The sequence below is a fragment of the Mchenga conophoros genome, linkage group LG3 (assembly GCF_057382185.1).
Source record: "Mchenga conophoros isolate Kocher_MC1m ecotype Shallow Benthic linkage group LG3, M_conophoros_male_GT1.1, whole genome shotgun sequence".
NCBI classification, from domain to species: Eukaryota; Metazoa; Chordata; class Actinopteri; order Cichliformes; family Cichlidae; genus Mchenga; species Mchenga conophoros.
The window spans coordinates 39907725-39931963 of record NC_140528.1 but is presented as its reverse complement, the minus strand read 5'-3'; the positions used below and the strand labels follow the sequence as shown (position 1 = coordinate 39931963).

General features: G+C 41.1%; 1 protein-coding gene across 1 annotated transcript; it reads left to right on the top strand.

The window, feature by feature from the left end:
* On the top strand, positions 1–22419 carry LOC146578601 (sialoadhesin-like). The gene is made up of 11 exons (XM_085269160.1): positions 1–366; positions 493–756; positions 836–1081; positions 1160–1351; positions 1500–1586; positions 4676–4771; positions 18065–18104; positions 18423–18487; positions 18567–18812; positions 18899–19054; positions 21332–22419. The coding sequence occupies exons 1-11, from the start codon at positions 297–299 to the stop codon at positions 21475–21477; spliced, it is 1608 nt and encodes a 535-aa protein (XP_085125286.1). The 5' UTR covers positions 1–296; the 3' UTR covers positions 21478–22419.
* The last annotated feature ends 1820 nt before the right edge of the window (positions 22420–24239 follow it).

Genomic DNA, 24239 nt, shown 5'->3' with positions numbered 1-24239 from the left:
TGTAACTTGAAGGACTTCCTTGTTCTACAGTAACTCCAGAAGCAGCTCATGAAGCATGAAATGATGTGATCAGTTTTATTTAATAATTCTGATCATCGAGAAGTTGAAATTGAAATCCTGGAGTCTCTGGTTTAGTACGAGCAGCTTTTTGCTGACCTGGTTTAGATCCACGTTTCCTCTGACAGGAAGATCAAACTGGGCTGTAGGCGACACAACATGGAGAGTTTGATGTTTCTGTCTTAGAGGGAAACATCAAATAATACAAAGTTGTTCTGAGTGATCACCTTTGTGTGTTTATGTCAAATCAACCTGAGTGTCATTTCTCTTTAGTTCTGATCTCACTGCTGAGCTGCACAACAAACCAAGGTCAGTAACCTTCTTCTGTCACAGTTTAAACCTGATAAACTCTGACAGGTTTTACACATTTGGATTAAAACCTTCAGTAAAGATCTCAAAGACGTGATCATCAGTTTTTCATTGTAACCCTCACAGCTCGTCTGACTGTGAGTCCCAGCAGCTCTCAGTTCTTTGAAGGAGTCTTTGTGTCTCTGAGCTGTGAGGAGGACGACAGCTCTGCTGGATGGACTCTGAGGAGAAACACAAATGCAAGACAGAGGACTCAGTGTGGAGGAGATGGGTGGGGAAGATCAGCTGGTTCTTCTTGTAACATCGATGTTTTCACCCAGGACAGTGGAGTTTACTGGTGTGAGTCCAGAGAGGGTCCCATCAGTAACATGGTTAACCTGACAGTCACTGGTAAGCTGAGTGTGTGGAGTTAGTGTTGATGAAGCTGTGTGTAAATGGATGAAATGCTGTAGTTTGTCTCTGTGTTGAGGTGGATCAGTGATCCTGCAGAGTCCTGTCCTCCCTGTGATGGAGGGAGATGACGTCACTCTGCTCTGTAAAACAAAGACCACTCCCTCCAACCTCCCAGCTGCTTTCTATAAAGATGGCTCCCTCATCAGGAAGCAGCCTACAGGTCACATGACCATCCAGCATGTTTCCAGGTCTGATGAAGGCCTCTACAAGTGTGACATCAGCGGTCATGGAGAGTCTCCATCCAGCTGGATCACTGTCACAGGTGACACACTCACCTGTCTGTGTTTCTGCAGCTTTCAACATTCACAATAAACTAATGATTACATGTTGTTTATTTAAGGGAAACCTACAAACAAATCTCCATCTACTCCCACACCTGTATCTACATCCACCTCTATCCCTACATCAGCTACTCGCCCTGGTTCTTCTGTTCTTCTTCATGTGTTAATCTCTGTTGGATCAGTCTGTGTTTTGGTGCTTCTGGTGTTACTGGTTCTGCTGGTGAGACAATGTAATCACAGAAAACCTGAAGGTGAGACTTTCTGATCTTTCATGCGAGGAATTTGATTTGTTGATTAATCTAAACATTTATTATGATTACATTTTAGTGTTTATATTGTGTTTCTGTGCAAGTAACATTTAGTTTCTCATACAATGGTATTACTGTTAAATTTCAGCAGATCAAGGCAAAGCTGCACGAGATGATGTCACATACAGTGATGTCAAAATATCACATCGCAGACAGCAGCCTGTGAAACACAGCAGAGGTAATAATGAGGGACGTTTGGTGGGGATGTGGGTTTCCAGTGTGGAGAAAACTGTGTTTATAAAACGGTAAAACTCTATTTATCAGCTATCAGCTAATGTTAGCTAGCTTGGTTATCAAGCTTCTCCATAGACTGTATGAGACAAACAGAAAGGGACTGATAGCTGCTAATTAGTGCTCAGTAACATCCAAATAAGATCCTAGAATTTCACTCAACAGAGGTGCAGTTCAGGGACTCCAACAGACAAATAGGCCACACCAAGGGCTTGGATTTGGCATGGACGGAAGGGACATGTCCCCACCAATAATTTGATCTCATCGAGTAAAGAAAAACAGAACCCATAGAAAGAAAAAAAATCGATCTGTCAGCGTCTCATTCATCCAGCGGTGCAGAAAGAGTTGAATTATGTCCTCTACTGGAGTCCTACGTCATGTGACAAATATGGCCAACGTGATTGGCTGTGCCTTTCAGCGAGCTCTGTTTAGTTTTAGCAGCAGCAAACCTGCACTGCGAGGAGGAGAGGAGGATGGCAGCACAAAGGAAGAACCTGGATATAAGAAAGTATTTTTCAAAGAAACTATGGCTGTAATGTGACAAAATGTGGAAAAGTTCAAGGGGGCCGAATACTTTTGCAAACCACTGTAGGGATGGCTGTAGCTCAGGTGGCAGAGCAGGTCAGCAACTAATCAGAAGGTCGGTGGTTCGATCCCAGGCTGCATCCTGGCTGCATGCCAAATATCCTTGGGCAAGATACTAACCCCATGTTTGCCTACTGGTGGTGGTCAGAGGGCCCGGTGGCGCCGGTGTCCGGCAGCCTCGCCTCTGTCAGTGCGCCCCAGGGCAGCTGTAGCTTGCTATCACCAGTGTGTGAATGGGTGGATGACTGAATGTAGTGTAAAGCGCTTTGGGGTCCTATGGACTAGAAAAGTGCTATACCAAAGCATTTACCATAGTTTACAGAGGCTGTTAAAATTATATGTCTAACATTAAAATGTTGGTGACACAATAATTTCATCCTAATGGCACTGACGTATTCATAGGTCATAGTCATGATTTTGCAAATATCCACCTTGTAGTGTAGTTTGCACAACTTGTTTTAAAAATGCACTCAGCCTACAAACATTACTGATGAGTCAAGATCTGCACAAAGTGACAGAAACACTGAAGCAGCTCCACATTTTATTCTTATTGTCATGTATGTCCTATTTGTCAGGTGACAGAAGAACCAACACAGAGCTCAGAGAGTAATGGTGACACAAGATCACAGGTGAAACTGGATGATGACTTGTTGGTTCATGACTGTATTTGAAGCACATGTGTGACTGCATGTATTTGGAATGTCTCACTGTTATTCATCAGGTGACAGAGGCAGCTCTGCCATGTTGTAGCTCAGACAGAGGTGGAGAGGCGAGGTCACAGGTGACTGACTGATGAGTTGGTGCTATAGATTAACTAGTATTTATTATCATCATCCCAGTATCATTGGCTGAGGCTGAAAGAAGCTTCAGTGCTCTCAGAAGACTAAAAACATGACTAAGGTCAACAATGACTCAAATGAGATTAAACAATGCTGCTGTATGCCATGTCCACCAGGAGAGACTGGACAGTATAGATGTAAAACAAATATGCCAGCAGTTTACCTCAGTTAACGAGAGGAGCAGGCATGTGCGTGGCTGCTTCACATTGAGTTGTTGTGTGGGACACCAGTAGCTCATGTCTGTTGCTGTAACAGTAGTTCATGTATAGAATAAAAAGTCCCAGCTCACTGAGTTGATCGGGGCAGTAGTGCCTAAAATGTTGCATAATTTTGCTGAGAGATCTTTGACTTTGTGGTAATCTTAGATGAGTAGTTTTATGGACAAAACCCAGCAGGTCATTCAGTGTTCCCTTAGTGCTAATGTGTCAGAGATGTTGGTGTAACTGAAGTGATGTTGTTAAGTCCTTAAAGTCATATTCTTTTATTGTCATGACTGTATTTGAAGGTGTTTTTATGTTTGTATGATACTTGATTTATATGGAATATGGTTGAAGTAAACTAAAGTCTAAAATACTTTAGTCAGTCATTTGTTTAATAGTAATTTAACATTATATAATTCACATATAAAATTGTAATTTTAAACGGTTTAAAAGCAGGTAGAATAGCATATGTAGGCAAGTATATTTCTCCTTTTTTTTATCAAGAAGCAAAGACAAAAAGGAAAAAAAAAAAAAAAAAGAATCATCCGTCCCCACCAATGCCAAAACCAAATCTACACCCTTGGGCAGAGGTCCAGTTCAGGGACTCCAATTAACTAAAGTGAAGCCCAACTGACAGCTGGCAGATATAAATAGGCCACGCCCCTAATTATGCAGACTGTAAGCTTTAATAACATTTAAACAGGTCAGTTATAACAACAATCACCTCATGTACAGCAAATGAATATCAGTCTGTCTGTAGATTTTCACACCATGTTAAGTTCTGTGTGTGCTGAACGGTGTGTTTGTCGTCTGTGGTTAACACTAACGAGTCTGCGACTGTTTCTGAGGAAGGAACAATAAGAGCTTCATCTGCAGGTGTTTCAACACAGAGGTGTGAATGTTAAATAGAGGAAGAAACACGTGAGTTATTTGTAAGAGTATTTCTGTAAACTCACACAGGTCAGAGACTGTTATCATATTTACTAAATATAAAATATACTTATTGTATTGTAAATTTCCAATTACTATAAACTAATTTCCTGCAATATTGTTCACGGTTTTCCTTTTAAGATTTACTCTTTCATATTTATGACACCAGCATAAGAAATTCCTTCTGGCTCTCTATCTAAATTCTGAATTTATCTTTTATAAAGTCAATAATTTAACAGTTTGTCTGACGTCCTGTTATTCTGATCAGCTGACATGTCTGGCATTCAGTTCGTCCTTTATCAGGTCTCTTTACCTCACATTTTAATTCATGTTGAACTATTTTAAACTTTTAAAATAACCTGAGCAGTAACTGAAAACACTCTGAGTGTTTCATATAAAGATTTGTGAGTGGCAGCAGTTTCATGTCTGTTCTCAGCTGTTCTGTCTGCAGTGACGTCCTCTGTGTGTGTTTTACTGTGCAGACGCTGATCCAGCTGCAGTTTACTCAGCAGTGAGAACTGAAGACGTCACTTATGGAAAAATCATCACAGACAAGAACAAACGATCACAGACGAGAGGTAAAGCTGCTCTTCTTCACTTCTGCATAAAAACGTCCCGATGATGTTCACGTGGTTTTTATCCTTCTGTGTTTGAGTGTGCTTCTGCAGTCGCACAACTTCAGCTGCAGCTCACACACAGGTTGTTAAAAGGATGACTTAGTTGTCAACATGAGTCCTATAAATAAGGCCAAACAGACCAAAGAGTGTTTTCAGCCACACTGTCCTTTAATTCAATTTTACAACATCGTATTTTAGTTTTTGCAAACCACAACAGAATCTTCCTGTTGTTGGCTGCTCTCAGTCTGAAACTGCAGCCATGTATATCTGCCTGCTCGTTTGGAGCCACCTATAAGCAGCTCTTGAAGTTGACAAAAACTAAGCATAGATTTAGAGGAGACTGTAGCTGCCCCAGAGTTGTGCAATGATCTGCCCTTCCATGTTAGGCCTCGTCTCTTTCTGAGTTTAAAACTTTCACACTTTTTAAGAGGTTGACTGTAATTTTTTTCTAATTCTCTATTTTAAACCTGATTGACTTCATTTTCTGTTCATGCTTTTTGTATATGAACAGCACTGTGTGAAACCTGGTTTATTTTAAAGGTGTTATGGTACGAGTCTGACAACACTGATGAGAACATGTCACCTTTCGTGCTTGTGTTTAGTGTGTCAGTCTGCACTGAGAGAAGATGGCGGCTTTGCTTTTAACACAGACACCTCACAAATCTATCCTTTCACTGATTGGCTCACAGCAAAGGTGCTGAGAGGAGAAACTGTGACGAGCAGTTTATAAAAAATCCCCACTTACTGTGTGTGTGATGCTTCATTACAAATACTGTTTACACACAGTAAGCGCTGCAGTGATTAAACATCTTCTTCTTTGTCTGAACACAAAATATTTAATGATGAGAAGTTTCCACATTACTAAAGCTGCTTCTTTCACACGAGGATGGACTCAGGTGCTGCACCAAGGCCCAATGTTGGATTGAAGGATTCTGAACTGTGAATTATTCCCAATCAGATTTTCTGTGGAACATGAAGCTCAACTTAAGTTTCCCACACTGAAAGTTGGAGCACCAACTTCCCCTGAGTTAGTAATCCAAGATGGCAGCACTGAATGTAAACAGCAGTAAAAGTGTAAACTTTAAATCTGTCCTGTCACTGCTGTGTGTTTGTGACTCGCTAAATAATCCAAACACAGAGCAGTGACCAGGCTCTATTCATTAAAGTGTTTTATGAGGACAAATAAGTCAGTATTGTGCTGTTTGCTACTGATACCTGAACGGCTCTAAGAACCAAAATAACTCCTTTATTTTTGTCTCTTTGGCTGTGAAGTGTCTGGAGCCCAGCATTAGTCTGATACCAGCTGCAGCACAAACTGCTTCAGTTACCAAAAGTGCAAGAAGGTGTTTGTGGTTCACAGCAGAGGTGCAGAGAGGAGAAAAAAACAGTGAAACCCCAAATACTCCCCCACCCGCCTCACACACAAGTGCAGCCTCAGCATCATGGAAACTATTTAAAAACTGTAAACTACATAATGGATAAAAACTAATGAACAAAGACTAAAGCAACCTTTCTACGTTCTCCCAAACTGCACAGCTCCTTAGTGCACAGAGCTCATTCATGTCAGCACTGACTGGTGACACAGCTCTGCAATAAAAACTGTTTTCCAGTCTGTTTGTCCTTGTTTTAATCGTTCGGTTTTGTCTGCCTGATGGTAACAGTTCAAACATGAGCACAGTCCAAAGAAGCCATGATGATGATATTAGCCTTTTTGAGGCAGCAGGAACTATGTAGGTCCTCCAGAGTTGGGAGAAGCCATCCAGTAACCCTGTGGAGCTCCTTTTTCTGTGCAACAGCAAAACCACACACAAGCAATACACTAACATGTGGAGCCATGGTATGGGGATCTTCCTGAGGACCCTCAGGAAAGTCTCTGCTGTGATGTCTTTACCCAATCCGTGTTTAGACCCTGGGTCATTTCTGCTTGAAGTAAACTTGCAGAAACAGGAAGTCCTGACCCTCTCCTCGTGGTCAGTCGGTGATCAGGTCGTTTGTCCTGGACACTGTGGTGTCATCAGGGTTCACCAGATTATAGAGCAGGGGCTCAGCACACAGCTCTGTGAGGATCCAGTGTTGAGCTGCAGGGCTGTGTCGGCCCACTCTGACCCACTGACAGCAAGTTATTGATCCAAAGATACCAGGTGTGTGGCAGTCACAGAAACACACACAGTGTGTGTCTGACTATTATCTGTAACATGTTTTGTCATAGCTGTAATGTGTCAGCTGTTCTGTCTGCAGTGACAGTGTGACTGTGTGTGTTTTACTGTGCAGAGACAGATGCAGCTGCAGGGAGAACTGAAGACGTCACTTATGGAAAAATCATCAAAGAGAAGAAAAAGCGATCAGACACGAGAGGTAAAGCTGCTCTTCTTCACTTCTGCAGTCAGGTATTTTTTTAGAGCTAAACATTAGAGTGCTAATGTTCCCCTGGAGCTGTCCTGGACACGTCTGTGCCAGGGTGCTGGACAGGGGATAAAACCTTGGGATCAGGAGGAAGATGACTCCATGTGATCTCATGACCTGGTGGAGCTCCTACCTCCGTGTTCATAGTAACTGAGCTCTGAAAACAATGTTTGAAGATAAACTCTAATAAGAAGTTTGTGCGTAACTAAAGCTGCTTCTTTCACAGTGAGGATGAACTGAGGTGCTGCACCAAGGCAGATTAAAATATTGTAAACTGTGTCCAAAGCTGCACAGACAGGTTTCAGAGTCTGCTGGTGGTTCCTGTTTTTTAAGTAAATGGCCTGTATTTGTATAGCGCTTTACACATCCAGTCATCCACCCATTCACACACTGGTGATGCCAAGCTACATTGTAGCCACAGCTGCCCTGGGGCGCACTGACAGAGGCGAGGCTGCCAGAGACTGGCCTCTGACCACCACCAGTAGGCAACGGGTGAAGTGTCTTGCCCAAGGACACAACGACCGAGACTGTCCAAGCTGGGGCTCGAACCAGCAACCTTCTGATTACAAGACGAACTCCCAACTCTTGAGCCACGAAGTCTCACAGCTCAGCCTGTTGAGGTGGAGAGAAGAGAGACTTAAGCTGATGAGCTCTGTGGGTTAAAGGTTTGAGTTTTGTTTATTTCATCGATGTCTCACAGCTAAACTTTGTGGAGCGTGGAAGTGCTGTAACTTGTTGCTGAGATGGTTTCCAGTAAAGTCTGACTTACGTGTTTTCAGCTTGTCAAACAATCTCTGCGGTAAAGTCTTGAGCAAAGTTTGCAGCTCGGTTGATGGCACCTTTGTTTTTCTCAGAAACACTTCATAGTTCTATCCGATCAGTCATTGGTTCACAGCACAGGTGTTAAGAGGAGAAAAAAAACTGTGAAACCCCCATCAGTCATTAAAGTACTCCACCACTCAACTGTGCAATGATCCATCACAACAGTCATGACAACTACTGAAGAAGTTTACAAAGAAAAACACCTATAAACTCACAAGTTATCCAAATTGCACAGCCCCATGAAGCACATGCCTAGCACGGGAATAAAAAGGGTAGAAGGACACCGAGAGCCCTTATACACTTGGACCTACTCAGGTCACCTTGACTTGGGGTTTTCATTTGGTGGAAGTCCCTGGTACTGTTTATTATTATTATTATTATTATTCTGTTTTTAGCACCTGCTAGAAGCCAGAGTTCTAAGCAATCTGAAAAGAAAGAACAAAAGAAAAAATAAAGAGTCTCGGGGGATAATATTCTTCATGAGGACCCTGCAGAAGAAGTTAAATCTCTGCTTTGCCTTCTTAACCACACGTTCAGGCTCTTGTTGTTGTAAAATCCCAGAAACTGGACGTCTGTGACCTTTTCCACACAGTTCCTGCTGATAATTACGTGCTTAATCACAGTGAAGTCCATGGTCCTGTCTCGTGTCCTGGACATTTTGGGGACCAAGTTGTTGTCTTTAAACCACTGAGACAGTCGCTGGGTAGACTCATTGTCCCCAGAAATGACACCGACCACCGTGAGTCAACTGCAAATCTGATGAATGTGTTGCTGGGATGGGAAGAAAGTATGGAGCAGGGTGCTCAGCACAGCTGTAGAGGTCTGAGGTCATACTCTCACCCTCTTTGTGCATCGTGATGGGAAGCCGTCGATACAAAGTCATAATATGTGGCGTCATTTTCACAAAAAAATAAAATTCTCTAATAATAAGACGGAAACTTTGCTTAAATATGAGAGCGAAGCTGGAAGCAGCAAATCATTCATCTTTTAAAATGTGACTTAATGCACTTGTTTAACAAATTGTTGCAGCTCTGTGGGCTCCAGGCTCAGTTCTGTGAATCAAACAGGCACCTAAAGTGTGATTTGTATCTGAGCTGGTTCCCAGTAAAGTCTGAACTGGGACTGTGTGTGATGCAGAGAGGTTGGAGGTCTTTATTGAACTACAAAGCTTGTAATCATGTTTCCTGTTGTTTGAACTGTGTTTGTGTTCAGACTTTAAACCAGAGCCAGACGTCGTCTACTCTTCACTGAAGTAGTCCACCAGTCCAACCACTGACGTCCAGCTGCTGGTCTCTAACTGGTCCTCCCAGCACCTCAGAGCAGAGGACATCCACAGATTTCAGAGATTTTTACATGTTTCACTTTCATTTCTCTGTTAATTCGACTCAAACAAGTCATACTTCCTTAGTCTACGAGAAACAAACCATAAAGCAGCTGACATGAAAAAAACAACAGATTTAAAAGTTGTCAGTTTCTGGTAGCAGCTGAAATGTTTTCATGAGTAAAAACTAATTTTTTCTCCTTTTTGTATTTGTTTGTTCTAAACAAAAACAGCAAAAAAGCCTAATTAAAATGTTACAATTACCAGTAAAAGAGGAGAAAACCCGGCTTCTGTCACCACGTGGTCGCCACTGAAAAGGTTTTTTTTTAAATCTGCTGCCATTTACTGGCTACACTGAGTGTTACAGCAGAGCGGCTGCTTTATAAATGAAAAACAGAACAAGAAACCAGCGTTACTCTGCCATCCAGAGGAAATATCTGGCTGTGCATCATGTTTCTGAGATTTTTACAGTAGCCTCAGTTTTCTGTGAATTCCTTTTCTTTTGGATGTTCCCTTTACTGGTCTCCATAGTGACTCGTCAGCCTCCATCCCAGCATCCTCCTCCTTCTAACCAACCCTCTGTTGTATTTCTATTCTCCTCCTGCCTGCAGCTCCATCTTCATGGAACGCCAGGACTGCCATAATGAATTAATTAAATACACCATTAAATAATTACTTAAATGTGGCAATAATTAATTAAAATCAGAAATAATTAATTACATAAATATTTACGACACATGTAATTAATTAATTATTGCCACATTTAATTAATTATTTAATGGTGTATTTCATTAATTCATTATGGCAGTCCTGGCATTCCATACATCTTCACCACCCTTTGCCCAGTATATCCACTCTCCTTCCTCTGCACACGTCCAAACCATCATAACCTTTTTACGTCTTTAAGATGTGGCTGTAGTTTAGCTAGCTTGATGTTTTTCTGTTGACACGGGTGGACAGTTCCAACCTGCACTGAACACTCTGTTATAATTGTGATGGTTTTATAATTTAATTTTCTTAAATTTCACACATGGCATCACATCTGAGTAGTGTTTACCTGCCTCGTCCATCTTTGTCACAGCTGCAAAATGAAATAGATAAACACCGTGGAGCATGATGCAGGGGCTTTATTTAAGAGGTCAGTACAGGTTAGGTGTCAAAGCAGGTTATTTATTCAAAACTAAAATTTGTTTTCAATCCCACTGTTGTGTAGTTTTCTCTCAGTGAGAAAACTACAGAATACAATGATATGCAAGGCTCTTAAATTTTACTTACAGTAGAACATAGAAAATATCAAATTATTAATCTGAGATTTTTGTTCTGTTTCAAAAAAAATATGAACTTATTTTGAATTGATGGCAGCAACACGTCTAAATCTCTGGATCCAACATGCAGGCAGGAAGTAGTCTGAACAGGGCAAGCAGCATAATTAGTAAATAAACATACTTTTTGAGGGCCCATGTGGACCTAAAATGTGGACACTGACTGTAAGGATGTTTCTGACTATGTGCTGCCCTCTAGTGCCTGAGACCAATTCGGAGCTGCCTTGTTTTGCTTTATTAATTTATAGTTCTGTTCTACTTTGTAATTCGTGTTCTCTTTATTAGTAAACCACACTGACACAGCACTTGACTCTCTGTAATTCTTACCTGGATGATAACTGGAACCTGTAAAACTTTATAAGAAGAGGTGGTCGTCGAGTTAGTGGCACACTTTTTACTGTGGAAACAAAGGCAAACAAGCAAAGGATGAAGAAATAAAAGATAATAAACACTAAATCTGAACTCGTTATGTGCTGCGAGGGTCTCTGAAAACACTGAATATAAAAAGTTAAAAATATAAATATTAACCTGCAGCTACGGTGGCCCTGAGAGGCCAAATGGACTGCAATGGACTGTTTTCTTAAGTTGCAGGTTTTTTCCCCGTTCAATGCCTACAGTCTACAGCTAATTTCAAACAACTGCTGTGATATTATTGGCTTAAAAAACAAGGTCGACCTTCTGGGTTTTTTTCTTTTTAAAAAACAAGTTCATATTTGACTTAAATTCACTTTGCAAACATTTCATTTCTCTTTCACGATGTTTATTCCTTCTTATTTAAACTTCCAGCCTTTTGTGTGACCTGTGAAACCTCAGTTCACACAATCACCAACAGGGGGCAACGATGAGCTGACCTCATGGGCCAAAAGGTCACATTGATTATGAAATCGCTCCAATGCGACACTTTTCCATCTGTTCAGATCCAAAATAACTTCTCACTGTTGTGTAATGATTCTTCATCCCCAGCAGACGAGAGAAACGCTGTAACAAGAAGGTTTTACCGTCTGTGTCAGTTTCACTTCCTCCTTCCTGTGACGGTGTGAGGCCTGCATCAGCACCACACTGCAGCGGCAATGATTGATAACACAAACACTCAGACAAACATCCTCAGCAGCCTGATAACACAGTGTGAAACTACCCACAACTGTGAAACAATCAGTTTGTCTTCATTGTTTCATAAAACCACAGAAAGATTATGAAACAACCTCCGTCTGAGGAGTGACACACCGAGACATGAAACACACCGAGACCCGAAACATCAGAGCTGTGAAATGTAGAGAAAGGGAATTCCCGACATACACTGAAGGGGTTAAATCTGTAGATGGTGCAGGAGGAGAAGCTGGAGATGACTGATATGCAGTGATGGGAATAACGGCGTTACTTTTTTCAGTAACTAGTAATCTAACTAATTACTATTCCTATCGTTACAACGCAGTTACAGTTACTAACAAGAAAATGTGGTCCGTTACTATTTTTCAACAAACAGACGGTTGAAGCTGTGTTCAGCTTACCGCATCATCACGATCACTGTCTAGCACATGATCAACGGTTAATTACGGTACCGGCCGGAGTACCGGGAGCAGTTTGGAAGAACAAAAAGACGCGGAGACTGTTCTAAATTGTCATCCCAAACTAACTCAAAGTTTATTCTTTTATGCAGCAGTTTTTATAGGCAGAAGGGTTCGTGTGTCAACAAGTTTCAAGTTACAACCATATAAGGAAGTTCCCCCTAGCTCTGAAAGGGGCCTTCTATAATCTCAACATACCTTTGACAGGTCCGTTAAACACTAGACAGTTAGAATCCTTTAGTGATATAAGTTTGCACATGGTAGAATACTGCATGTCAAATCAAATCAAATCACTTTTATTGTCACATCACATGTGCAGGCACACTGGCACAGCACAGCACATGTAGTTATTTGCATTAGGAAATGTTTAACCATATATACCTAGAGGCACACAATCAATTGTGTGTGATCTTTAGCAGGCTGCAAGCTTGGTGTGCACTCCAGGAATGCACCCCCACGTCCTGTGAGCATGAGAGCTTGCACCTTGTCCCATTGTTCCACGGCAGGATCAACGCAGAAATGCCTTCTTTACATATAGATCAACTGTTGGATTTTCCAGACCAGCAGGCCAAGGAAAGTCGCCCATGGGGTCACAGCAAGAGGAGATGAGGTTCAAACAAAGGGCATTGCAGAAACAGGGTCCTTTGTATAATATCATCAAAAACAATACTCAGCAAATGCTACCATGGTATCAAAATATCACAACAGTTACAGTTACTAACAAGAAAATGTGGCCCGTTACTATTTTTCAACAAACAGACGGTTGAAGCTGTGTTCAGCTTACCGCATCAGTTGCAGGCAAGTACAGTGGGGCAAAAAAGTATTTAGTCAGCCACCGATTGTGCAAGTTCCCCCACTTAAAATGATGACAGAGGTCAGTAATTTGCACCAGAGGTACACTTCAACTGTGAGAGACAGAATGTGAAAAAAAAAATCCATGAATTCACATGGTAGGATTTGTAAAGAATTTATTCGTAAATCAGGGTGGAAAATAAGTATTTGGTCACCTCAAACAAGGAAAATCTCTGGCTTTCACAGACCTGTAACGTCTTCTGTAAGAAGCTTTTCTGTCCCCCACTCGTTACCTGTATGAATGGCACCCGTTTGAACTCATCATCTGCATAAAAGACACCTGTCCACAGCCTCAAACAGTCAGACTCCAAACTCCGCCATGGCCAAGACCAAAGAGCTTTCGAAGGACACCAGGAAAAGTATTGTAGACCTGCACCAGACTGGGAAGAGTGAATCTACAATAGGCAAGCAGCTCGGTGTGAAAAAATCAACTGTGGGAGCAATCATCAGAAAATGGAAGACATACAAGACCACTGATAATCTCCCTCGATCTGGGGCTCCACGCAAGATCTCATCCCGTGGGGTCAAAATGATCATGAGAACGGTGAGCAAAGATCCCAGAACCACACGGGGGGACCTGGTGAATGACCTGCAGAGAGCTGGGACCAAAGTAACAAAGGTCACCATCAGTAACACACTACAACGGCAGGGAATCAAATCCCGCAGTGCCAGACGTGTTCCGCTGCTGAAGCCAGTGCATGTCCAGGCCCGTCTGAAGTTTGCCAGAGAGCACATGGATGATACAGCAGAGGATTGGGAGAATGTCATGTGGTCAGATGAAACCAAAGTAGAACTTTTTGGTATAAACTCAACTCGTCGTGTTTGGAGGAAGAAGAATACTGAGTTGCATCCCAAGAACACCATACCTACTGTGAAGCATGGGGGTGGAAACATCATGCTATGGGGCTGTTTTTCTGCCAAGGGGACAGGACGACTGATCCGTGTTAAGGACAGAATGAATGGGGCCATGTATCGTGAGATTTTGAGCCAAAACCTCCTTCCATCAGTGAGAACTTTGAAGATGAAACGAGGCTGGGTCTTCCAACATGACAATGATCCAAAACACACCGCCCGGGCAACAAAGGAGTGGCTCCGTAAGAAGCATTTGAAAGTCCTGGAGTGGCCTAGCCAGTCTCCAGACCTCAACCCCATAGAAAATCTGTGGCGGGAGTTGAAAGTCCGTGTTGCTCGGCGACAGCCCCAAAACATCACTGCTCTCGAGAAGATCTGCATGGAGGAATGGGCCAAAATACCAGCTACTGTGTGCAAACCTGGTAAAGATCTATAGTAAACGTTTGACCTCTGTTATTGCCAACAAAGGTTATGTTACAAAGTATTGAGTTGTATTTTTGTTATTGACCAAATACTTATTTTCCACCCTGATTTACGAATAAATTCTTTACAAATCCTACCATGTGGATTCATGGATTTTTTTTTCACATTCTGTCTCTCACAGTTGAAGTGTACCTCTGGTGCAAATTACTGACCTCTGTCATCATTTTAAGTGGGGGAACTTGCACAATCGGTGGCTGACTAAATACTTTTTTGCCCCACTGTAGCTGTAAGTAATCTGGGCGCTACAGCTTTAAGCAGCTGCGAGCTCCCACGGACGGTAATCACGATCACTGTCTAGCACTAGCATCTAACTCCTGGAGCTCAGGGGGGCAAAACAATTGCGTGAGTGCTGCTGTTTGACTGAGGAAGAATAAAGTAGTCGTGGTAAGTCAATCACATGACCACTTAAAGACAAAGCAACAAGGTGATAGATACCAGTTTGTAAACTGTGTTGATAGGCCACGTAAAACCAGAGCCATGATAAACAATACGCTGCGTTTTTTCCTCAATAGTTTCGTCACGTTTACTGTCGGCAACCTGCGGCTCTGCGTGGTTTGGGAAAATAAATTAGAAGTATTTAGCTGAAGTGTAATTTATTTATGTTAGTTCTTTTTTAACCTGTAGTTCTAAATTGGAAGATTATTGTAATATTGAAATAGAAAAATAAAATTATATTTTATTTTTCAATTATTTTTTCATCGCTCAAAATAAGCGTCACACTTGCGGAAGCCAATTATGGATCTTCGGATCCACATTATGTCAGCAGCTGTTCTCCACCGTGAACTATGTTAAAAACAAACACCGCTCACATCTCACAGCTTACAGTTCTGCGTGAAGATGAAAGTGACTTCGTACAGCCCCGATTTGCAGACGCTGTGCGCAGAGGTTCAGGAGCAGAAGTCTTATTGTAAACGGCAGACCCGACGATGTTTACATGAACTCGCTTTTCAGCATCTCTTTATTGACCACTTTTCACACACGGTTGCTGTACGCATACAGCCGGCTGTAGCTTTTCAGCTCACAGCCCGACACACACCAACACAACAGCAGAGAGAGCACAGACGTTAAGGCGGCGAGGCGTGATTGCTGGTGCCGCTCAGGTGCGTCCGCCTCCCCTACAGCGGCGCTGCAGACTGCGCTCCGCCAGACACACTAAACCCTGGTAAAATATATATTTAAAAATTATATTATGAATAATAATATATTATTATTATTATCTATTATATATAATAATATATTATTCATCTTTTAGCAGCATAGTGTTTTTGTTCCAATTATTTTTTTAAAGTCAGGTCAAGGCTCCAACAGCCCAAAGGCGATATAAGGGTGGTGGCTCACAACAGTTTTGTTTGCTGGATCATTTTAGTTCAGCATCTTTCCTTTTGTTATATCTCTTTAAGAGTTCAAAATGTGTTAATTACATAAATAAAATGTAATTTTCTCTGTAGCACTTCATGGATTTCAAAAGCAGCACACCTTAGTTGTTCACACAAAGCATAAAAAGTAAAAAACAATATATACAGTGTTATCTTCATTTTAGATGTCACAAATATTTGTGGCTCCCAGTGTTTTCTTTTGCGTGGAAACCGGGTCCAAATGGCTCTTTGGGTGTTAAAGGTTGCAGACTAGCAAGCATTCTCTGCTTATGAGCAAAACAAAAAACAAAAACAGGGGAAGTTTTAGGAGTGAGGGCGAGAGAGAGAGAGAGTTTAGAGATGTGAGAGATTTGTGATGTTTAGCATGTTTTGAGTGTGTAGTTAATGTGTTGTCTGTGTAGTTAGTGTGTAGTGTGTGGATAGTTTTGTGTTGTGTGTCAGAACAATGAGGCGACTGCTGTCTCCAGGTAGAAACAGCAGTGATACACCTGCTGCTGTCAGACCTGCAGGTATCAGGCTGTGATGTTCTCCTTTATAGAGGAAAGAAATTATTTTTTGGAGTGGCACAAATAATTTGTGGCATCTTATTGAAGAACAGCTGATTGTTCTGTAAATAGTTTGAAATGGTTATTTAAAAAAGGGTAAAAGGTAAATTTATGCAAATAACTTTGTTTGCAAAACTTGTGCACAGGATTTTAAAATTGACAATTTATATTTGCATTTAAAGTTATGAAAGATCATCATTAAACATATTTGTGGTTGTTACAGTAAAAAATATCACTTTTTCTACTCTGATTTTATGTTTTTTGTCTGATTTTAGATCAATTGTGTTAATACAGTATATCAACATGAAAACATAACTGTAGATTCAGACACGTGAGGTTGTGCTGAAAAGAATGATACCAAACAAGGCAAAGTAAAGAGTTTTTAGGGGTAAAATATAGAGGGAGAATCAAAAGTAGTTAAAAATGGGCAATTATACCCTGGACCCCAGAGGCTTAAACGTTTTTTGTTTTTTTTAAGTAACGCAATAGTTACTTTTCAAGTAATTAATTACTTTTAGAATTTGTAACTCAGTTATTAACTCAGTTACTTTTTTGAAGAAGTAACTAGTAACTATAATTAATCACTTTTTCAAAGTAACTTGCCCAACACTGCTGATATGTAGCCGACACAGTGATGAAACAGACCTCCTGTGATACTGTGGAGAAAGACTACGAGTAGCAGCTGTGAGCAGCGTCACCTGCAGGTAGATGAGCTGATCTCAGTGCTGACACGTGTTGACACATGCTAGTGTTTCTAAGACAAATGACTTTAGTCGTAAACACAAGATGCCTGACCAGCTTCAAACTTTGTCCACCAACAGGATGGTGTTGGAGGATGGAGGATTCTGTTAATTATATCCCAGCTACAATTATCACAGAGACAAGCAACTTAATATAAAATGTTTTGCAATAACAAGTTTATATTCTGAAATAGATGTATCACATGAATGAATCATTAAGAGGTTAGGAATCCACCACTATCGCTGTACAAATAGAGGAAGAAACAGACTCAAAGGAAGAGGGCGGGCTTTACTTGGTGTCGGTGACAGAAATGAAAAAAAGCTGAAATGAGTGAGAAGGACGATGAAGGAAACATCTGTGCTGTGTCTGCTCTGTAAGTAGAATCTCTGTGTTTGTTTGAATTCTTGTACTTTGACTGTCTGCTCTCCTGATAACTGATGATGGAGGAGAAGACATGAAAAACAAATCAGGCTGAATTCAAGTTCAAACACCACGAGGACCAACTGCAGGTCTGAAGTTTCACAGAGTTACTGATGAATTTATGAGTGAAAAGCTGAAATAAAATGTTGGTGTTTGTGTGAACAGAGCAGAGGACAGACCTTAGTTCAGTACTAGTTGTTTGTATGTATTCAGTGTAACTATAATGTAACTTGAAGGACTTCCTTGTTCTACAGTAACTCCAGAAGCAGCTCATGAAGCATGAAATGATGTGATCAGTTTTATTTAATAATTCTGATCATCGAGAAGTTGAAAAGTGAAATCCTGGAGTCTCTGGTTTAGTACGAGCAGCTTTTTGCTGACCTGGTTTAGATCCACGTTTCCTCTGACAGGAAGATCAAACTGGGCTGTAGGCGACACAACATGAAGAGTTTGTTTCTGTCTTAGAGGGAAACATCAAATAATACAAAGTTGTTCTGAGTGATCACCTTTGTGTGTTTATGTCAAATCAACCTGAGTGTCATTTCTCTTTAGTTCTGATCTCACTGCTGAGCTGCACAACAAACCAAGGTCAGTAACCTTCTTCTGTCACAGTTTAAACCTGATATACTCTGACAGGTTTTACACATTTGGATTAAAACTTTCAGTAAAGATCTCAAAGACGTGATCATCAGTTTTTCCTTTTAACCCTCACAGCTCGTCTGACTGTGAGTCCCAGCAGCTCTCAGTTCTTTGAAGGAGACTTTGTGTCTCTGAGCTGTGAGGAGGACGACAGCTCTGCTGGATGGACTCTGAGGAGAAACGCAAGCAAAGGACAAAGGACTCAGTGTGGAGATGGGTGGGGAAAAGCAGCTGGTTCTTCTTGTAACATCGATGTTTTCACCCATGACAGTGGAGTTTACTGGTGTGAGTCCAGAGAGGGTCCCATCAGTAACATGGTTAACCTGACAGTCACTGGTAAGCTGAGTGTGTGGAGTTAGTGTTGATGAAGCTGTGTGTAAATGGATGAAATGCTGTAGTTTGTCTCTGTGTTGAGGTGGATCAGTGATCCTGCAGAGTCCTGTCCTCCCTGTGATGGAGGGAGATGACGTCACTCTGCTCTGTAAAACAAAGACCACTCCCTCCAACCTCCCAGCTGCTTTCTATAAAGATGGCTCCCTCATCAGGAAGCAGCCTACAGGTCACATGACCATCCAGCATGTTTCCAGGTCTGATGAAGGCCTCTACAAGTGTGACATCAGCGGTCATGGAGAGTCTCCATCCAGCTGGATCACTGTCACAGGTGACACACTCACCTGTCTGTGTTTCTGCAGCTTTCAACATTCACAATGTGACGACAACTTAATGACTGTGTTTGCTTTATTTTAGGGGAAGACGCCACCACACCTCCACCTGCAACCACACCTCCTCCATCACTCTTTCCTCCTGTTTTCTCTGTATTGTCTGTTGGATCAGTCTTTCTTGTGGTTCTACTGGTGTTACTGGTTCTGCTGGTGAGACAAGATGTTGAGAGGAAAGTTGAAGGTGAGACTCAGACTTTTGTAAATTTACATTTTACGCACACTTCAATGTCTCCAAATGTAGACGTTTTCTTAGATTAAAGGACCATTTAGATGATTTTACAGTAAAATATTTTTGCTATTAAATTTGAAAATGTCAGCAGATGAAGGTAAAGCTGCAGAGCATCAGTCGTGCCAGTAAAACAAAGCAGAGGTGATATTTATGGATTTTACAGATTTGAGAAGCATTCTTTTTATACTCTTTGGGAAGTAAGAACATTTAATAATTTAACATTGAGCACATTTGTAAATACATTCTGACATCTGTGTTGCACTGTGGTGCAGTAGATGGGTTTGATTCCAGCAGCTGACTGCTTCTGTCTGTGTGGAGTTTCTTAGCGTGTTCTCCCTGTGACTGAGTGGGTTCTCTCCGGGTACTCCAGCTTCTCCCACAGTCCAGGAAATGTTTTTGTGTGTTAGAAGACAACTGACACGTGTGTGAGTCAGCGTTCACTGTTCTGTGTCAGCCAGTTCAACAGTGCAACTCTCTGATGTGTTGTAGCATGAATAAAATATCTCAGTTGTTTGATTCAAATGAGACTTGTCTACATTTTCTTAGAACCACGTGTGGTTGCGAACAATGATGTAGGTCCACCGCTTATGAACCAGTCTGGATGTGTTCAGATTGTTTCCAATAGGAAACAATCTGAACACATCCAGCATCACAGATGCTAACAGAGTATACTCTGTTAGCATCTGTGATGCTGGATGGCTAATTGTCATACAGGTTTTAAATTATTAACCTTTAATATCATGATTTTTGGGCCACATCTGGATCACAGAGTATTTGGCAGTGCAGTAGCGGCACATATGAGGCCCAGATGTGGTTCACAAACAAGTGGTTGAGATGAGACACATAAAGAGGCCAAAGATCATCAAATGTGTGTTTTCAGCCTCTCAAATGGTTCTTTAGTTAAAGCTTCATTTCTAAAGCTCTGCATGTAAAACACAGAAGCAACATGCTGCTGACAACCGCAGTTAGTCTGAACCTGGTGAGAATTCTCACTGCACCGGGTTTTTCGAGCTTGTGGTGAGGCTTCTCAGGCTGCACTGAAAGAAGCTTCGTGGATGCCACCTTCCTGTTCACACAAACTCATGGCCGTTCTGTCGGTCATTCATTGGTTCACAGCAGAGGTGCTGAGAGAAGAAAAAAGGTGTGAATGGCTTCTGCATTTTTTAAATTCAACACTCACTCTCTGCAAGATGCAGTTTTAAAAACTGTGTTTTGACACAGCTGTGCTGCAGTAATTAAAATGTTTAATTCTTCAGAGAGTGATGCAGTTCATACCAGTTATGAACAAACAGCGTTCAGATCGAACAGACCGAGATGTGCAGTTGCTCTTCTCATTTAACTTTTAAAAGAGTCTTTAATTCTCCTTGCAGTCACTGAGTGACATCATGACTCAGGTTCAAGCTTAGATCAGACCTGTGGATGATATTAAACTGAGATATAAATAAAAGCCAGCCTGTCCTTTAAAGAGATATGAACAACACAGTCACTTATAGATTTGCTCTAAAGAGGAAGCAGCTAAACAACTTCCTTTCTGTCTTTAAATGTTCCTCTCACACACAAGACTAAGCAGCCTTTCAGCTGTAGATAAAGATGAACCATTTTGAACAGTGAATAATACAAAGCAGCTCTGGTAGAGCTCATGTAAGATATATATATATATATATATATATATATATATATATATATATATATATATATATATATATATATATATATATATATATATATATCATATAAGATAAAGAGCAGGATTTTGGTCTGAGTGCAGCACAAACTTGAAACAAAATCAACCAAATAAAAAGCAAACATCTGTGTCTCAGTCCAGATGTTTGCTTTGGTACACCACATGCATACATGTACTGGTAGTTGTGTCTCCAGTCAAACAATGGAAAGTGTGCACTTTACTGGACTAAACGCCTGCAGCATTTCACTGTGTATGTGGTATTCAGGGAAGGAACTTTCAAACTTCTCTTGCAAGTGTCTGTTTATCCAGGCTAGGGGCCAGTATTATGAAGACTGGGGCCAGTGGGATTATGTTAAATGTCTGTTATACTGACTACTGCAGTTTCTCAACATTCAGAGATGCATTCAGAAAGCAGTCCTACATATTTGTTTAATATGTGCATTGAAGGACGGCTTTATGTCTTTAAGACATTCCTGCAGTTTAACTAATTGGTGTGTGTTATCTGGCTACATGGACAGATAAAGCAACTCTGTTTCATTTTGCAGAGACTGATACAGCTGTGGTCTACTCAGCAGTAAGAGCTGAAGACATCAGGAATGGACAAACAACCATCAGAACAAGGCCATCCAGGTCTTGCTGCCTTTTAACAGAAACAAGGTGGCTGTCACTCCGTTTCCAGCAATCATGCTAAGCTAAGCTAATATAACCAAATTAAACTAGATCATCTAGAATACGCTCTCATTAGCATAGCGTTGCACCAGGGCAACAGAAAGTTTCTTTAAGCCTCTTATCCAGTACATGTGAACTTAAATGATGCCAACCAACCTGAGTGTTTGGAAAAGTTCAATAACATGTAGGAAGCTTGGTCCTTTAAGGGTGAAGCCTGATGGGAAATGTATTGGGGGTGTGTGTAGCGGGAGTGCCTGTGGGTGTGTGTGTGTTTCAACATCCTCGTGATGTTGAAACAGCTTTCTACGCCAGAGACGTGTGGATGAGCAAATGTTGCCAATTAGGGGCAAGAGCAAATTCAAGCAGTACCTGCCCTGTAAATCTAGAAAACAGGGTTTCGGAATATTGCTGGATTATTTCAGTTCAGTTCAATTTTATTTACACAGTGTCAAAACACAGCAATTCACACAGTTGTGAAATTTACATTGGGTTGCTGTGCAACCAAGCTTGGGCCAAGTGGAAATGTGGTCCTAAACTTGGAATTACACAAAGTCCAAATCCAAATCCAAAAAAGAAAGCAAGAAGAGAGAATGAAACAGTAGTGGGGTATATGTAAAGAGAAGTGGAAGAAGCAGAGACCCAGAGTTCTCATTCAAAATCAGATTGAGACATTATAATATAATATATCACTCTGGCCAACAACATATTCACCAACCCCATCACTCAGCTGGTCCTGAAGATGGCCGTCCCTCCCTGAGTCCGGTTCTGCTGGAGCTTTCTTCCTGTGAAAAGGGAGTTTTCCCTTCCTACTGCAGCCAAGTGCTTGCTTATAGGGAGTCATCTAATTGTCAGGGTTTTCTCTACATTGTTGAATGGTCATTACATTACAATATATACCACCTTGAGGCAATTGTTCTTGTGATTTGGGGCAATGCAAATAAAAGTGAAGTGAATCAAACAGGGCATGGTGCAGGGTTCCTGAGTCGACATCTGTTTTACAGCACAGAGGAACTTTTTGGGAAAGTTTCACACAGAATAAAAACAATGTCTCAAACCATGAGAATCAGTATGACATGATACTGTACTATTCAAACCTGAGTCTGTATCATGTTATATAAGTAAACGCGTTTTAAGTGTTTTTTTATGTTTTTATTCCTTAACCACAGTTGTGTAATGATGTGTGAGTTATAATTGCTCTGTTGTTTCTTTAGGGGATTTCTGAAATATAACATTTTTCTTTTGGCAATATAATTACCCAAAATTAGTGAGATGTTGAATAATTTTCAGCATGTACCGTCAAAATGTGTGCAGTAGAGGGTTTAAATGAAAAATATGAAGCAGGAAATGAGAAGAGTGAATCTACTTCAGATGTAAAGATTCAGTTTCTGTTATATCATGTTAGATTTAAACAGAGAGGGAAAAAAGTGGAGACAGAGCTTGTGAACGTCGTGAAGCACAATCGTGAATCAGATTGTTTGAACTGTGTGTGTTTGTGTTCAGACTTTAAACCAGAGCCAGACGTCGTCTACTCTTCACTGAAGTAGTCCACCAGTCCAACCACTGACGTCCAGCTGCTGGTTTCTAACTGGTCCCCCCAGCACCTCAGACCACAGGACATGTTTGAAGATTTCTTTATATATTTCATATTTTTTATGTTGTTTTTTTCACTTTCTAGACCAAAATGACTCAAATGCAAAATTTTGTTATGTTACTATGTCCCATGTCCTCGGTAACTGGTTGGAATTGTTGTAGTTCATTCATGATTGTTGGCTCTTGTTTCCCGTCAGTGATCTGTTTTCACTGGTTTTCTTCATGTGCTTCTGTGGGTTTCAAAAAACTGTCACATGGAAAATCTGACTAGTGTGATTGTTGCTAACACACACACAGCTTTAATGCAGAAAGCAAAGAATAAACGTTAAACTACAACCACAGACTGAACACAGCAGAAGCATCATTCAGTGGCCGCAGAAAACCTTCATGATGTTTGTGTTTGATGCTGCAGAGTTTTTATTTCAGGTTCAGGTCTGTTCATGTGTCTCTGCACAGCTGTAATTAAAATGTGTTCAGAGGGCCTCAGTGTCTGAATGGTTCCAGTTCAGCTCCATAACAGCAGCGTCCCTGGTTTGATTCCTGTGTTTCAGCTCATATCTGCCTCTCTCACTGAGGGACACACACACACACACACACACTGACACCTCACTGTCCTTGAACCAATAGAAAGCTGGTGCTCAGAGGAAGAGGGCGGGCTTTACTTGGTGTCAGTGACAGAAATGAAAAAAAGGTCAAATGAGTGAGAAGGACGATGAAGGAAACATCTGTGCTGTGTCTGCTCTGTAAGTAGAATCTCTGTGTTTGTTTGAATTCTTCTACTTTGACTGTCTGCTCTCCTGATAACTGATGATGGAGGAGAAGACATGAAAAACAAATCAGGCTGAATTCAAGTTCAAACACCACGAGGACCAACTGCAGGTCTGAACTGACTCTTTATCTTTGCTCAGGAGTCGAGGAAACACAGCAGGCAGTGAAAAGATCAAATCATTCACTCATTATATCAACACAGCTGAGAGTCTGAAATACGACATTTAACATTTTCATCCATTTAGTCAACTATATACTATAACTGCCTTTAAAGTTTTTGTGCTGCACAAAGTGACCGTTACTGTTTGTGGTTGAGCCGTTTGTGGTTTAAACAGAAACTAAAGGAGCTCAATTTTTCTTTTTCTGGGGACAGAAAAAAGAAGCTGCAGGTGTTTCCTCACAGGGTTGCCAATCTTATAAGGGGAA

Bases quoted from the DNA above. Each gene is read 5' to 3' on its own strand.
- LOC146578601 (XM_085269160.1), top strand. From the start codon at position 297: ATGTCAAATCAACCTGAGTGTCATTTCTCTTTAGTTCTGATCTCACTG. The intron at 757-835 runs GTAAGCTGAGTG...CTCTGTGTTGAG, and splicing joins GGTTAACCTGACAGTCACTG to GTGGATCAGTGATCCTGCAG. The intron at 4,772-18,064 runs GTAAAGCTGCTC...ATTTCTCTTTAG, and splicing joins CAAACGATCACAGACGAGAG to TTCTGATCTCACTGCTGAGC.